At 38.8% G+C, this 17,666-nt stretch overlaps 1 protein-coding gene across 1 annotated transcript in view; it reads left to right on the top strand.

The window, feature by feature from the left end:
* hk2 (hexokinase 2) overlaps positions 1–17,666 on the top strand; it is a 33,003-nt gene that overhangs the window by 3,771 nt on the left and 11,566 nt on the right. Inside the window, exons 3-13 of the mRNA XM_061672940.1 lie at positions 351–499; positions 1,812–1,931; positions 2,217–2,312; positions 5,093–5,192; positions 6,952–7,135; positions 9,914–10,075; positions 10,405–10,638; positions 13,095–13,399; positions 13,469–13,614; positions 16,913–17,032; positions 17,263–17,358. Of these exons, the coding sequence (XP_061528924.1) occupies positions 351–499; positions 1,812–1,931; positions 2,217–2,312; positions 5,093–5,192; positions 6,952–7,135; positions 9,914–10,075; positions 10,405–10,638; positions 13,095–13,399; positions 13,469–13,614; positions 16,913–17,032; positions 17,263–17,358 (1,712 nt within the window). The remainder of the gene's footprint in view (positions 1–350; positions 500–1,811; positions 1,932–2,216; positions 2,313–5,092; positions 5,193–6,951; positions 7,136–9,913; positions 10,076–10,404; positions 10,639–13,094; positions 13,400–13,468; positions 13,615–16,912; positions 17,033–17,262; positions 17,359–17,666) is intronic.

The following is a 17,666-nucleotide window of genomic DNA, read 5'->3' on the forward strand; positions in this document are numbered from 1 at the left end:
AGGATTTTTTTCCTAATCCCCTGCGTTTTCTTTTCACTTTTATTTAACCTGACCCTTGCTTATTTGCATTTTTCTTCCGGGTGGTAAAACATTTTTTTTCTTCTCCATGACAATTACAATCAGCGTCAGTTAGGGTTCAGTAACAAAGAAAATGCTTGCAAGATCTCAACATTATTGAAAGTGAATAAAGTTTGCAATAATAAAGATTTGAGCAAGAATCATGAAGTACATGACTTACTTTAGCTGATCACATAAAATCATGTGCCTGGCCAGATCTGGCCCCCAGGCCTTGAGTTTGAAATCTATGATGTAGTGTAATGGTAAAATCTTTTGTTTGCTTTTGTCTTTAGAACAAGGAGAATTTCTGGCCCTTGACCTTGGTGGATCCACCTTCCGGGTGCTTCTGGTTACAGTTATGGCTAATGGCGAGCCAAAGGTGGATATGGAAAATCAGATTTATACTATTCCTGAACATCTTAAGAGAGGCTGCGGATCCGAGGTTAGACACACTCCACAATACATGTGACCGACTGTTAATCAAAATAATTTAGCGCTAATAATTATAGCAGTGGGGCGGCATGATGGACAACTGGTTAGCACATCTGCCTCACAGTTCTGAGGACGCCGGTTAAAATATGGCCTCACCTTTGTGGAGTTTGCATGTTCTCCCCGTGCTTTCGTGGTTTTTCTCCCACATCCCAAAAACATGCATGATAGGTTAATTGAGCACACTAAATTGTACCGCTTATCCTCACTTGGGTCGCAGCCGTGCTGGAGCCTAGCCCAGCTATCTTGGGCCGAGAGGCAGGGTAGACCCTGAACTGGTCACCAGCCAATCGCAGTGCACTTATAAACAAACAACCGTTTGTACTCACATTCGCACCTACGGGCAATTTAGAGTCTTCAATTAACCTGCCATACATGTTTTTGGGATGTGGGAGGAAACTGGAGTAACCGGAGAAAACCCACACAGGAAAATGCAAACTCCACACAGGCAGGCCGAATTTGAACCCGGGTCCTCAGAACTGTGACCCAGATGTGCTAACCAGTTGGCTACTGTGCCGCCGCCTTCCGTATAGTATTATTTATTTTATTTTTTTTTGTGGTTGGAAAACGGGGAACTTAAGCTACTAGGTTCGCTAGGGAAGTTCCTGCAAAGGAGAAGCCCCATATTTCTCCTTTATTAACTTCCATTTCATCCCCCGTTTTCCTTTAACCTTCTTCATTTTTCTCATTATTCATTTTACACACTCTTATTTGATACTGTCTGGCTACACTCTCTCACGCCACCACCTTACAGTCTCCAGTCTGTGTCAGGTTAAATCGCCGAAAACCTTTTCTGAAACCGGATACTGAGTTTCAAGTCTATTCAGAGTTCTGGTTTTGAGTTATATTTTGCTGAACCTCCTTTCTGGAATTCCCTCCTGGTAGCTCACCTTAGTTGTGCAGTAATATTTTTTTTCTGGGTAGCCTATTTAATCCTCAATCTTCAGCCGCTTAAGAAATTCTTTAATTTGTTGTTTAAGTGGTTGTCTGTTGTGACTTCATTTTCTTGGTTAACCATAAAACTGGTCATTCCTACTTCTAAAGCTGAAATTTAGAGCTGTATTTTATGACACCTGAGTTGTCAATTGGCCATGTATTGTTGATTCATTTCCATATCTGTCCTTCAAGACTCTTAATATGCACTATCCAGTGCTTTTGAGTGTGAATTTTGTGAATGGGGGGAGGTGCTATCGTCTTTTTCACATTAATGAATATACACTAATGCACACTGCCTTATTCTATCAGTCATTTTAACTTTCTTTCAGTTATTTGACCATATAGCTGAATGCCTGGCTGATTTCCTGGAGAAGTTAGGAATAAAAGACAAAAAGCTTCCTCTAGGCTTTACCTTCTCTTTTCCTTGTCAACAGAGCAAGTTGGACGAGGTGAGAAATGATGACTAAATTTACTATCAGAAACAATGGGCCTTAGTCCAAATGTTGTTTTGCCATGGACCAATATCACTTCTTTATACCAGCACAGTTGCAGTTAGAGCTACGACCCTGAATTTGTATTTGCAATTACCATAGTTTTCGTTGTTGTTTGCAATAATGATTTGTTATACCGATAATTTGTGATATACTGTATCTGATTGTGGTTAGTTCTTAAGTGTTAAAACATTATGCTGTCTGTATGTATAATGTATGTGACTTCATTATATCCTTATTCAGAGTATATTGATTTCTTGGACCAAGGCCTTCAGGGCAAATGGAGTAGAAGGAAAAGATGTTGTCAACCTCCTGCAGAGATCTGTGAATAAACGAGGGGTAAGTGTGCAGCAGATCTTGCAAATGAGATGATCATGAACAAATGAGGACAATAACACTTTTAAAATTTTTTAATGTGCAGAAAAATGACCAGTTTATTGGAGCATGCATACATTTTATGGATTTATTAAAGTATTTAATATTTCAAAGTGGACCCGAAATGGTATCTTAAAATGGAAGTTAAAATAATTTAATACCTCTAACCTGCTATGTGCCGAAAACATCCAACCCTTGGATATTGGTGAAGCGTAAACTGTTTGCCAATGTCAAACAGATCATGGCAAAGAAGATATGTCAGACTATTGTAATTGGCTGACTTCCAATGATTCAAAACAATGACACATGGAATAACGTGTCACCAAAAATAACAATCCACCCCAAAATTGGTGTTGTCTCTATTCACCCTTTTGTGGTAATCCCCATTATGTATACTGCTTAAAAAAAAAAACCATGAGGCTAAACTAATTACTATTATGTTACATTAATAGAGTCTAACATAATAATTTGCGTTTGTCAAATTTAGTATTATGTTAAATACATGGACATATACGCTCCCCTCCAAACGTATTGAAACAGTGAGGGCCATTCTTTTTCTTTATATATCCGTCCATCCATCCATCCATCCATTTTCTGAGCCGCTTCGCCTCACTAGGGTTGCAGGCGTGCAGGAGACTATCCCAGCTATCATCGGGCAGGAGGTGGGGTACACCCTGAACTGGTTCTCAGCCAATCGCAGTGTGTGTGTGTGTATGTATATATATATATATATATATATATATATATATATATCACACACACAGCGGATGAAATAAGTACTTAACACGTCACCTTTTTTCTCACTAAATATACTTCCAAAGGTGCTATTGACCTGAAAATTTCACCAGATGAATACAAAAAGGCATGGAAAGCCAAGACAACACCTAAAATCTATCAATAATCAAACAGCAATCCAGCCCCTTGTCAGTGCAATATCAGCTGGTTCAGTCCTAATTTATTATCTACAAAAAGGTCTCATATCCAAGATGTGAGTCAAGACACATCTCATGATGGGTAAGAGCAGAGAGCGGTCTCAAGACCATCACAAGCTAAATGTTGCAAAACATAAAGATGGCATTGGTGCATATCAACGTCTAAACGTTCCAGTGAGCATGGTTGGGGCCATAATACGTAAGTGGAAAGCCAATCATACCACCGTAAATTTGCCTCGATCAGGTGCTCCTCGCAAGATTTTTGACAGAGGAGTGCAAAGAATAATCAGAAGAGTTGTCCAAGAGCCAAAGACCACCTGTGGAGAGCTTAAAAAAGACCTGGAATTAGCAGGTACTGAGTTATACACTCCGCCACCATGGCCTGTATACACCCTCACCACGCAGACCCCATTGCTGGGGAAAAACAGCATGTCAAAGCTCATTTAAAGTTTGCTGAACAACATTTTGACAACCCAGTTAAATACTGGGAGAATACAGTCTGGTCGGTTGAGAGCAGAATTTAACTCTTGGATGCCATAATGCACACCACGTTTGGAGGAGAAATGGCACTGCACATCACCCTAAAACACTATACCGACACTGAAGTTTGGAGGTGGGAACATGATGGTGTGGTGCTGTTTTTCAGCAGATGGTACTGGTAAACTTCACATTTTTGAAGGAAGGATGAATGGGCAAATGTACCGAGACATTCTTGACAAAAATCTGCTGCCATCTACGAGGATGAGGAAAATGAAACAAGGGTGGACATTTCACCAAGATAATGATCCAAAACATACTGCCAAAGAAACTCTCAATTGGTTTTAAAGGAAAAAAATATAAAGCTGGTCGAATGGCCCAACCAATCACCTGACTTGAATCCAATTGGAAAATCTATTGAAAGAACTGAAACTCAAGGTCCATAAACGAAGCCCACCGAACTTTCAAGATTTGAAGGCTGCCTGTGTGGAGGAATGGGCCAAAGTCACACCAGAGCAATGCATGTGATTAGTTTCTCCATACAGAAGGTGTCTTGAAGCTGTCATTGCAAACAAAGGCTTTAGCACCTTTGGAAATATATTTGAGAAAAATGTGGTAAATACTTATTTCATCCGCTGTATATATATAAATATATAATTTCTCTCTCAAATCTCTTTATAATTTTCTGCTTTCATAATGCCTGTTATGCAGTCAAGGCCTCCTGTACCAGATATTGCAAGGCAGCCCCACAGCCTTATAGATCCTCCAGCATGCTTGAATGTTGGCAGGGTGTTCTTCTCCTTAAAGGCTTTATTGCGTCGTCTGTAAACATACTGTTTGTGTGCATTGCTAAAAGCTTTATTTTTGTTTCACCCGTCCATAAAATATTGTTTATCCTTTGCTCTTTCGGTCTCCCGACTGGTCAGCCTCAGAAGTCGCAGAAATGTCTGCGCCAGTGAGATAGGGCCCTGATATGTTGTGTATCGGATCCAGATGTAAATACCTTGAAATAAAAAAATAAAATGTTGCTCTGTTGTCATCTTTCAATATCAAACCCTAATGTTTCAGTCTACAGAAAACAATAGCGGAATACTTTTTGGAGGCGATAGGCAATAGGCAATTGAAGGAATCTAACAGAAGAATCATTCAGTTTTTCTATAATATGTGCATCAGTTCAATTAAAAAAATAGTTTATTAAAAAAATACTTGATTAAAAAATATTTTTCAAAAAATCTAATTAAATTAGACCGGCTTGACTGTACTGCTGAGATGTAATAATATGCAATATCTGGGCATTATTAACTGAAATTGTTTACTAAATATATCTTATTGCAGGACATCAGTGTTGACATTATGGCTGTCATTAACGACACAGTCGGAGCGATGATGACCTGTGGGTATGATGATCGTAACTGTGAGATTGGTCTCATTGTCGGTGAGTTTTGGTAATTTTCTACACTGCTGGAATATTTGGTCAGAGAACATTGTGTATAATTCACTAAAAAGTTCACTGAAGAAGTTTATGGATATATTCGATCAAATCATATATGTATCGATCAAACTGTGAGCTGTAAGGCCTTATATAGATAGGTGTGTGGCTTTCCTAATCAAGTCCAATCAGTATAATCAAGCACAGCGGGACTCCAATGAAGGTGCAGAACGATCTCAAGGATGATCTGAAGAAATGGACTGCACCCGAGTTAAATATGAGTGTCACAGCAAAGGGTCTGAATACTTATGGCTGTGTGATATTTCAGTTTTTGTTTTTTAATACATATTCAAAAATTTCAACAATTCAGTTTTTTTTCCTGTCAATATGGGGTGCTGTGTGTACATTAATGAGGAAAACAATGAACTTAAATTATTTTAGCAAATGCCTGCAATATAACATAGAGTGAAAAATGTAAGGGGGTCTGAACACTTTCCGTACCCACTGTAATGTCCCCTCACCCATACTTCACAGTTGGGATGAAATTTTGATTTTGGTGTGGTGAGCCTTTTTTTCTCCACATATACAGTAGCATTCTATCTTCCTTCGAAACAACTCAACTTTGGTTTCATCTCTCCACAGCATGGTTAGCCTGTAGTGCTGAGGAACAAACATCATGGTGTTCCTATGCAAACTTCAAACCTGTAGTAATGTTGAATGACAGCCATTGTTTAATATATTACTGATCTTAAATTAGACAATAGTAATGTTAGCATGTGCCAGGGATTTCTGTAAGTTTTTAGCTGATACTCTCTCACGTGATTCTTCTTCACCTCCTTGAGGATTTTGCACTGTGCTCTTGCAGTCATCTTTACAGGATGGCCACTCCGAGGGAGCGAAGCAACAGTGCTGCTTTCTTACTGTGGACTAATGAATTTCCAACAAACCGTATTTATCTATCTAAGATTAAAATCAATGACAGATAGATTTATTTCCTTTACCTGTCATAAAAAAGAGGTGTATAAATTAAAAAGTAACATGCCAGCAAATGTTTCAGTGGTGACGAAAGCTGATTAGAGGATTAATCAGGGTCTATCACAATCGTATCACACACAAATCAGTTCACACATTGCTTACATCAATAACAAAGGGATCACACGTCAGTGTCGTTCATCCATGTTCACATTGTGGAACGCTGAGGTGCTTGTTCCATGATGTGTCTCAGTCCGGCGTGTGAGGTGTCCAGCTTCCTCAGAACCACAACTACAGACCACACCAAAAAAAATAAATGTCATAGTATGAAGTCTAGCTGGTTTGAGTTTTGTGTCATATGATGCTGTCTGTGAACTTAAACGTATTCATTTGTGCTAATGAGATGGGCCTGCGCACTAACATACAAAGAAGTCATTTACGTGAGGTCTCACTCGTATCAGTTTCCATTTATTAAAGTTAATATAAGAGAGAGTTATTCACTCAGATGGTTGTTTATGTTGACACTGTGCTCTGTTATTTGCACCACTGACTGTTCGGCGACCGTTCCAACTCCAAGTTCCAAAATTGTTTACATTTTCCTTTCAAGGCAATCAATCTTAAGAATCAATTATTTCTCACTACTACACTTTTCTGCTGCTGTTCTCATTCAGTTTTTCAGAAATATTTTATCAGTGGGGGTGAGGTTTTCATTACTGGTCTGTGTGTACCTTGAAAGGAATGATCAGAAATGTCAAAAAAACACTTGTTAATTACTCACATTTCATTCTTAAAGGAACAGGGACGAATGCCTGTTACATGGAACAAATGAGGAACCTTGAGTCGCTGGATGGTGATGAAGGGCAGATGTGTGTCAATACAGAGTGGGGTGCTTTTGGAGATGACGGTACGTTGGAGGACCTGCGTACAGATTTTGACAGAGAAATAGATGCTGGCTCTCTGAACCCTGGCAAACAGCTGTGAGTAACATCTTTACGTTTCATAAAGAAATCAGCAAGTTGTGGTAATGCTTTTCTTCTATTTTCACACCAATACGTCTATAAACTTTACAGTATAAAACCAATGTATTCATTCAACCACACAAAATGTCTTGTGCTCATTTTGTGACAATAAACGAACATCCATCCATCCATCCATTTTCTGTACCGCATATCCTCACTAGGGTTGTGGGCATGCTGGAGCCTATCCCAGCTATCATCGGGCAGGAGGCGGGGTACACCCTGAACTGGTTGCCAGCCAATCGCAGGGCACATACAAACAAACAACCATTCGCACTCACATTCACACCGACGGGCAATTTAGAGTTGTCAATTAACCTACCATGCATGTTTTGGGGATGTGGGAGGAAACCGGAGTGCCCGGAGAAAACCCACGCAGGCACGGGGAGAACATGCAAACTCCACACAGGCGGGGCCGGGATTGAACCCCTGTCCTCAGAACTGTGAGGCAGACGCTCTAACCAATCGTCCACCGTGCCGCCCAGGGACCTAGTTGGACATGCTAATTGGATTAGCACTGATGTTACAATATTGTAACCCAGTGATTTGGAAAATTTATGTTTCATATGTACCAAATATAAGTTTTATATAACCTTTACATGTTTTTTTTTAGCCAGCACTGCGTTAAAAACTGTCATCACTGGAAAGCTACATCTACAAGTGCAAGTTAAAACACTTCCATGCAAAGCAAAAGCCGCAAACACTGCCGCCTTCTCTGGGCCCGAGCTCATTTGAGATGGACTTGCCCAAAGTGCAAAAGTGTGCTGTGCTCCACATTTCAAATTGTTTTTGGAAATCATGGGCGTTGTGTCCTCCTGGCCAAAGAGGAAAAGCAACATCCTGATTGTTACCAGCGCAAAATTAAAAAGCCAGAATCTGTGATGATATGGGAGTGTGTTCATGCCCATAACGTGGGTAACTTGCACATCTGTTTGTATATACAGTAGATCAGAGGTCACTAACTGGCGGTCCGCAGTCCAGGCCCAAACCCAGAAACAGTACCATATAGATCGACACCTATAGTCAAAAAAGAGAGGTTGTGATTTGAGAATACGCCGTGTTTCCATTTTAAGCGGTGTAGCATTACAGGCTTTACGATAGTGACAAACCGTACCGAGCAATCACATGCGAGTTCAGTCACTACCTCTTACTCAGCCAATCAAGTTTTCATCTCAGGCGTTCATCAGTGACTGCATGCAGACCAGACAGGGATGAGGACAAATGGAGCAGTGAGAGACAAACTCAGCATGAAAGTTGAGTTAAAGATGGTGAAAGTTCAGAAATGGCCGATAAAGGAAGTTGGGAACAAATGGCGCTGAACAAAAAAATAAAATGGAACGGCCAGAGTCAGTTTTGTTTATGTTTCTCAGTGGGAATTTCCCACTGGGAGCGTTTATTAAAAGTGCTTATACGTGAAACGCCATTAAAGACAAAACATAAAGGTTTTAAACATAACTTCTAAAATTGTTAAGATTTGTTCAATTAAAATATGTAAAATTGTTTGAGACGTCACTGTTGTGTTGAGATGCTTAACAGAAAAGGGGAAACTCAAACTTGTTCTTAAAGTTAAGCACTTTATTTGACCACGTATAATTTTCACTTTTCATTTTTTCTGTAATTTTGAAATGCAGCAGTACTTTGTATTTAGTAAATGACAGAGCATACAATTGTGCTCATTGGTTTGATTACCTGGGCAGAATTTGTAAGATGTGTACCATTCTTTAAAGAAAATGTGAAGGATTCGCAAAACATTTAATTTTATTTTTAGTGGGATTCAAATTAAACCATAAAGCATTTCAGAAAAGCTCAATCGTAAACAAAACATCACAATTAAGAAAATAATGAGATGGTCCTTGTTTGTCACCAGTCTTATTTAATAATAATAATAATCATATTTCATAAATTCTGCCAAGGTATTCAAACTTGAGCACAACCGTACATATCAGCAGTCAGGCCTATATGTTTATTTGTTACAGTTCCCAATAATGTCATAGGTGTGTTTTTGTATTTGAGTGAGGTATTTATTACAAGCAGATATAAATCCGACTACGCGTCTTAAATATATATCACACAGGGGTCTTGTTTGATGTGCGTCCCGCATCTGAAATGAACAAAAATGCGCATGGACACAAATTATGGTGAATCTGCTTCCAGAGACGCATAGCATTGCTTACTTATTATGTATGTCTGTGTTTGCTGAAGTGCTTCAGCGAATCATTGTCCACTAAAACTACAAGTCCTGTCATGGTGGTAGCCAATGAGAGGCAGAGTCGGACGGTTTATCGTTCCTTATATACAATGGACATGGGACTTTTAAAAAAATTATCATTGTTGTTGTAACACCCGGCGCGCCTCTCACGACGCAGCAAGCCGCTGGCAGAACGGCTTTGGCTGCATAGATGCACATAACTGGGACACTTTAGGAAACGTTAACTATTTATTACGTTCGCTAGCCCGTGAGCTAAGGACCTAAACAGCTCGCTCTGGCTCGCACGATCGTGGTGACATCGTTTAAATTTTAGACCAACTGGCAGACCATGGTCCACGTCTAGACCCAGAATCAGTCCCATACAGGTTTTTTTTTTTTTTTTTTTGTTTTTTTTTTTTTACTTTTATTTAGTAAATGAGAGAACATTACACTGCAGAAGCCTGATTATCCATGCACCTCTTCACATGGACACAAACATTTTATTGTAAACTTCTAGTAATTGGAATGCTCTTTTATTTTTCGATTTCTAGTTTTGAGAAGATGATCGGTGGAATGTACATTGGTGAACTGGTACGTCTCATCCTCGTGAGAATGACCAGAGACCAGCTTCTGTTCCAGGGCAAGACTACATCCCAACTCCTTATGACTGGAAAGTTCCCTACCAACTACATCTATTCCATAGACAGTGACAAGTTAGTAATTGTTTTGGTTTGTTTGCATTGATGTTGTCTTTGTATTGCTTTTTGGTTAGCAATACACCCATCCCCTCAGTTTTGTGGACCAGAAGCTTTTACAGTTATTTGTAGGAGTGTTAAGTGTGATAACTTAATAACTATTTACGCAAGTCAAAGAATATGTCCCTTAATGGCCTTTTTTGTTCAAGAGGTTTTTGGCCATGAATCTTGATCGATTTAAGAAATAGTTGGCGCTCAATCAAGCCCTATCAAACCCGTCTTACATGATAGTTTTACCTTGTTACACAATATTTTCTGTTGACAATATTAATTTGTTTTATCTGCAGCAGAGAAGAAGGTCTGATGAGTGCTCAAAATGTGCTTCGGAGCCTTGGCCTTGACCCAACCTTGGAAGACTGCATAGCGACTCAAAGAGTGTGTCAAATTGTTTCCACACGGGCTGCACATTTGTGTGCTGCCACTCTAGTTGCAGTGCTCCGGCAGATCAGGGACAACAAAGCAACTGAGAAGCTGCGCAGCACCATTGGAGTGGATGGATCTGTATACAAAAATCATCAAGAGTAAGTTACCCTTTCAATGCCATTGCACGTGTAATTTATTAGAAAGAAAGAAGAGTGAATGTGAATAATTATTATATATACAGTGGTTTGAAAAAGAGTTTGCCCCGTTCCTGATTTCTTCTTTTTTTGCATGTTTGTCACACTTAAATGTTTCACATCATCAAACAAATTGAAATATTAAAGACAACACAAGTAAACACAAAATGCAGTTTTTAAATGTTTTTTTTATTATTGAGGGTGGGGAAAAAATAAAAACTAAACCTACATGGCCCTGTGTGGAAAAAGTGATTGTCACCCCCCGTTAATACATAACTGTGATATATCATACCAGAGTTCAATTTCTCTAGCCACACCTAGGCCTGATACTCCCACACCTGTTCTCAATCAGGAAATCACTTAAATAGGACCTGCCTGACAAGGTGAAGTACACCAAAATATCCTCAAAAGCTAGACCTCATGCCGAGATCTAAAGAAATTCAGTAACAAATGAGAGAGAAAGTAATTGAGATCTATCAGTGTGGATAAGGTTATAAAGCCATTTCTAAAGCTTTGGAACTCCAGCGAACCATAGTGAGAGCCATTATCCACAAATGGCGAAAAACATAGCACAGCGATGAACCTTCCCAGGAGTGGCCGGCCGACCAAAATTACTCCAAGAGCGCAGCGACGACTCATCCAAGAGGTCACAAAAGACCCCACGACAACATCCAAAGAACTGCAGGCCTCACATGCCTCAGTTAAGGTCAGTGTTCATGACTCCACCATAAGAAAGAGACTGGGCAAAAGTTACCTTTAAAAGGCGGTTCATGCTCGAAAACCATCCAATGTGGTTGAATTCTGCAAAGATGAGTCGGCCAAAATTCTTCCACAGCGCTGTAAGAGAGTCATTGCAAGTTATTGCAAACGCTTCATTGTAGTTGTTGCTGCTCAGGGTGGCCCAATCAGTTATTAGGTTTAGGGGACAATGACTTTTTCAGACATGTAGGCTATGTAGGTTTGGATTTTCTTTCTGCCTTATTAATAAAAACCTTCATTTAAAAACTGCATTTTGTGTTTGCTTGTGTTGTCTTTGATTTCAATTTAATGACTGGAAACATTTAAGAATGACAAACATGGAAAAAGATAAGAAATAAAGAAGGGAGCAAACACTTTTTCACACCACTGTAAATAATAAATATTATATATTCACTATATTACATATTTTTAGATGTGGTTTATAACATCAATCTATGTTTTTCTGCCAATGGTATGTGAGAATCCAGTGCTCAAGCTCAACCCACAGACGTGACTAACCAATCAGGGCAGGGTGGGTCTTAGTAAACACAGTTACCCATTTTACCTGGGAAAGGGATTAGAAAAGAAACTTTATTCCAGTAATTAACAAAATAATTTTGGATAAATGGTTGAATTGAATTTAGCCATTGAGGATAGTATCACCATATCATATGTTACAATGGTATTTGCTGCATTTGTTTGTGATGTGCAATTTTATATATGTATATAAAACCGTATTAAAGGTGGGTGGAAGCCAATGGAGGCTGGTGGAGTGTTCTCCAGGGGGGTGCTGTTTGCCATTTAAGCCAAATTTCTCCTGCTTTTTAAATGTTAGAATTATCTGGCAGCTTAAATTTCTGTACCAATTTTATATTCTCCCCATGTTCAGTAAATTTTATTTACCATCCCAAATGTTCAATATTAATGTTGATTATCAACACAAATGTGTGAATTTGAGAACATTCTCCTATTTCTGAGCTCAATAGTCCCAAAAATAAATGACTAGGTCATTTTTTCATCAGCTGGTTATCTGTTCACAAAATAACTACACACACACACACACACCAGCCATGAAGCATGTACCCCCAGCCAGAAAAAATAATTTAGACGTGGAGATCTTTCTCACTTTAAGCCATGTAATCATCTGCCTTAAGGCAGTACACCGGGTATACATCATCACTTGATGCCACTCTAATGCAATATGAATATGCTTGGTGCTAAGTTTCTCTTAGTACTCTACAGGTTTAAAATTGTAAAATTTTGAGGAATTATTACAAAACCGAAGGATGCCTGCTGTAAACTGGTGTTACAGATCATCAAACTCAAATTGTTTGCATTGTGGAGACTGCACACAGTTTTCAGAGACATCTTTACAATTGTTTTGTTTACAAAGTGGTTGCAAGATTTATGAACAAATGGAAAATAGGTGTATTTCTTATTAATTTAAATGAAAATCAAAACTCATTAAGGGACAGAAAGTAAAGTTTTGCTGTTTTACTGTGGTGTTTGATCTACTGAAGTGAAAATAAATGTTCGTACTGCTTCCAGCGCAAACCTGATTTTACCTGTTTTACGTATAAGATATAAAATTATTGCATTACTGGTGTGCAAAAGTTGTCGAAGGAACAAGTGTTTCTACACCAATTTTAACAAATTATATAATTACAATTACCTTTGCCCAGGTTTTCTCGAAGGCTTCACAAAATGGTACGGAGGCTAGTACCTGACTGTGACGTCCGTTTTTTGAGGTCTGAGGTTGGAAGTGGGAAAGGTGCAGCCATGGTAACAGCTGTTGCCTTACGTCTTGCTGCTCAGAATGCTGAGCGTCAACACATACTTGACACTCTGCGTTTGAATCGTGAGCAGCTGATGGAAGTGAAAAGACTAATAAGTGAAGATATGGTACGAGGCTTGTCAAGGCAAGCACACAATCAGGCTAGCATCAAGATGCTTCCAACATTTGTCGGCTCTACTCCAGATGGATCAGGTAGCTCTTACATAAATAAAAAGCCTTTCCTGGACCTGAGTCTTGTGCATAACTATTCTGTGCTTTTAGAGCATGGAGATTTCTTGGCTTTGGACCTTGGCGGCTCAAGTTTTAGAGTGCTGCTCGTGCGTGTGCGAAGTGGCAAAACACACGTTGACATGCACCATAAGAACTACAGTATTCCACAGGAGACAATGCAGGGCACAGGGGAAGAGGTAAAGTATCCATCAGGTTTCACTTAAAAAGAAATATTCACATTTTTCATTTGGACAGAACAGATTGTGGTTAAACTGTGTGGTCAAAATGTTTTTTAATTTTTAAAACAAAATCTCTATTGAGATAAATTATATTTGGAATACAGTAATTCGTTGAAGAATCCAAACTGTCACCATCCAAAAACTGTAAGATAAACTTTATTAAGTGTATCGTTTACGTTATCACGAAGGGAGGGCGATGAGTGGGTAGGAAAAGAGGGAAAGCATGATGCTAACTGCTAAGCTATCATGTCATGAAGTCGTAAAACACCGAAATAAGTGATTGATTGATACAGTACACTTTTCACATAGGTCTGGCTGGAACTGAATTATAGAAGAGAGGAACCAAATATAAATAAAATAATTCACGGCCTCACAAAATGCCTTCTGAACTGGAATTGCATTAAAACGTTGCTGGAGACATCATTTGAGAAGGAGGTCTGGTTAAATCTACATTATTATTAATAATAAATGTGTAATATAGAATAACCTTAATTAGTCCCACTATGGAGAAATTTACATCATTTCAGAAGCAATAGTTGAAATAGGAAATATAAATACTGTAAATAAATAGGATGCAAGAGTAGACATCTATACAAGTACGTATTGTCCATGCATAAATTCAATCTATCAGCAGCGTTATGTTTGTTTGCAAAATAGTGTTGTTTTAATTAACTTTTGAGATCTGGTTAATCTGATTTAATCGACTTTTTTGTTTGTTTTTACCGTGGTTGACAACAGAATTGGTGAAGGCGAATTAATCCAGAGAGAGAGAGATTTTTTACGGTGGCACGTCGAAATCTCATACTTTGGTTCAGGCTGCAACTGCAGGTTAAACATTTAAATCAAACATTAGAATAAAAAATATTGAAGCCATAATTTATTAACAATTACAAGTATAGAGTAATGATTATGTTATTCAATTGAAGAGTATGCAGAATTATTTGTATCCAATTACATACTATACAGCAATAAATGTCCCGCGGTAATGTTCTTGACAGAATGTTTAAAATATGGAAATTCAGACACATTTGGACACATTGTTCTGGAAGTGAATTTCTATAGGTTGGCACCTCTCTGACAAAAAAAATATCGGAACGATACAGTGGCTGGAATAAGTATTTAACACGTCACTATTTTATTCATTAAATGTATTTCCAAGGGTGCTATTGACAAGAAAATTTCACCAGGTGTTGGGAACAACCCAAGTAATCCATGCATACAAAGAGAGTAGAATAAATTAGACCAGAAATTAAGTGGTGTATAATAATGCGAAACGACAGGGAAAAAGTATTGATAACGCCAACTGGTATTTATTTGATACTTTGTACAAAAGCTTTTGTTTGCAATGACAGCTTCAAAACGCCTCCCGTATGAAGAAACTAGTCGCATGCATTGCTCTGGTGTGATTTTGGCCCATTCCTCCACACAAGCAGTCTTCAAATCTTCAAGTTTCCGTGGGCTTCTTTTATGGACCTTGAGTTTCAGTTCTTTACATAGATTTTCGATTGGATTCAAGTCACGTGATTGGCTGGGCCATTCAAGCAGCTTTATTTTTTTTATTTGAAACCAATTAAGTGTTTCCTTGGCAGAATGTTTTGGATTGTTATCCTGATGAAATGTCCTCCCTCGTTTCATTTTCATCATCCTCATAGATGGCAGCAGATTTTTGTCAAGAATGTCTCGGTACATTTGCCTATTCATCCAGCCTTCTATAATGTGAAGTTTACCAGTACCATTTGCTGAAAAGCTGCCCCACACCATCATGTTCCCACCTCTGAACTTCACTGTTGATATGCTGTTTTTAGGATGATGTGCAGTGCCATTTCTCCTCCAAACGTCGTGTGCATTATGGCATCCAAACAGTTAAATTTTGCTCTCATCCGACCAGACTATATTCTCCCTGTATTTAACTGGCTTGTCCAGCAAACATTGAACAAGTTTTGACATGCTTTTTTTTTTCCACCAGTGGGGTCTTGCGTGGTGAGCGTGCATACAGGCCATGGCGGCAGAGTACTTTACTCACGGTTTTCCTTGTGACAACGGTACATGCTAATTCCAGGTCTTTTTGAAGCTCTCCACTGGTGGTCCTTGGCTCTTGGACAACTCTTCTGATTATTCTTTCCACTCCTCTGTCAGAAATCTTGCAAGGAGCACCTGATTGAGGCAAATTAATGGTGATATTATTGGCTTTCCACTTAAGTATTAGGGCCCCAACCGTGCTCACTGGAACGTTCAGAAGCTTAAGATATGCGCCTTTAACCAATGCCGTTATGTTTTGAAACAATTAGTTTGCAATGGTCTTGAGACAGCTCTCTGCTCTTGCCCATCATGAGATGTGTCTTGAATCACACCTTGGCAATGAGACCTTTATGGAGGCCATCAATTAGGACTGAACCAGCTGATATTCATTTGCACTGACAAGGGGCTGGATTGCTGTTTGATTATTGATAGATTTTAGGTGTTGTCTTGGCTTTCCATGCCATTTATCACCTCCCTTCATGTGGTCATTACTTTTCCCTGTGTCATTTCACATTTTTACACAATTTGTTCTACTTTCTTTGTATGAATTCATTACTTGGGTTGTTCCCAACATCTGGTGAAATTTTCAGGTCAATAGCACCTTTGGAAGTACAACCCCAATTCCAATGAAGTTGGGATGTTGGGTTAAACATAAATAAAAACAGAATACAATGATTTGCAAATCATGTTCAACCTATATTTAATTTAATACTCTACAAAGACAAGATATTTAATGTTCAAACTCATCAACTTTATTGTTTTTAGCAAATAATCTTTAACTTGGAATTTCATGGCTGCAACACGTTCCAAAAAAGCTCGAAAAGGTGGCAAAAAAGACTGAGAAAGTTGAGGAATGTTCATCAAATATCCCACAGGTGAACAGGCTATTTGGGAACAGGTGGGTGCCATGATTGGGTATACTGGGGGGGGATACTGGATGTAAGTGTTAAAACAGTAGAATATAGAGCCCAGGTCTACTGAGGTGTACTGTTCGTTAGTGTGATCAAAGGTCATATCACAAAAGCACTTGAAATTGTTGGAATTTGCGAGTTTTCTATTATGATTAGAAACTGAGAAACTGTTTTGCATGAATCCATTTCAAAGGCTTAATTTTAGCGTTGTGTTGCTTGTTTAACCATTTCATATAAACCACTGACTGTTTTATTCTACATAAATAGTGATATTCCAAGAGTATAGACACTGATGGAGGAAATGTCTGTATATTTTTGGGTGGCAGCTTTTTAGCCATATTGTGGACTGCATCGCCAAGTTTTTGGAAAATATGGGTATGAGAGGAGCATCCTTACCTTTGGGATTTACATTCTCCTTCCCCTGTCACCAAAGCAAACTGGATCAGGTAAGGTTGTTGAGTCTTCTTTTGTCAATGTTTACCCCTAAACATACAATGTACGTGGCCCCATCTCTGTCAACACCAAAGTAGATGTCATTCTCATTAGTCATTTTCACTCATCACCAAAATTTCCATTAGAGATGATAAAACATATAAATCATTACACTGACAAAAATGTGAATATAGTCAGGTGACATTCTATGTAGCTGTTAAATCATGTACGTTTTTATTTTCAGGGCATTCTTCTGAAGTGGACAAAAGGCTTCAAAGCTAGTGGTTGTGAGGGTCACGATGTTGTTACGTTACTTAAGGATGCTGTGCGATGCCGAGGGGTTTGTACACAAAGCATTACTTCATATCTTGACATGCCCTGTTTTATATAGTGAGTTAATTTATTAAGGAAAAAAACTATTCAGAGTTACCTGGCCTTGTGTGAAAAAGTAATGGCCCCCTAACACTAGAAAACCCAGGTTTTTCTTTCTCCTGCTACCATGCCCAGAGGAGGAGCCGAAATGCTGTGTGGTTTAAAATTAACAACTCAACGGCCTACAATTAGCCACCTTGCTTCTGTAAATGCGGCCATTACCTGCCAGATTAGCACTTCACAGACGTGACACGTGTTAAGTGCTTGACTGATTGT

The sequence above is a fragment of the Phycodurus eques genome, chromosome 3 (genome assembly GCF_024500275.1).
Source record: "Phycodurus eques isolate BA_2022a chromosome 3, UOR_Pequ_1.1, whole genome shotgun sequence".
Lineage (NCBI taxonomy): Eukaryota > Metazoa > Chordata > Actinopteri > Syngnathiformes > Syngnathidae > Phycodurus > Phycodurus eques.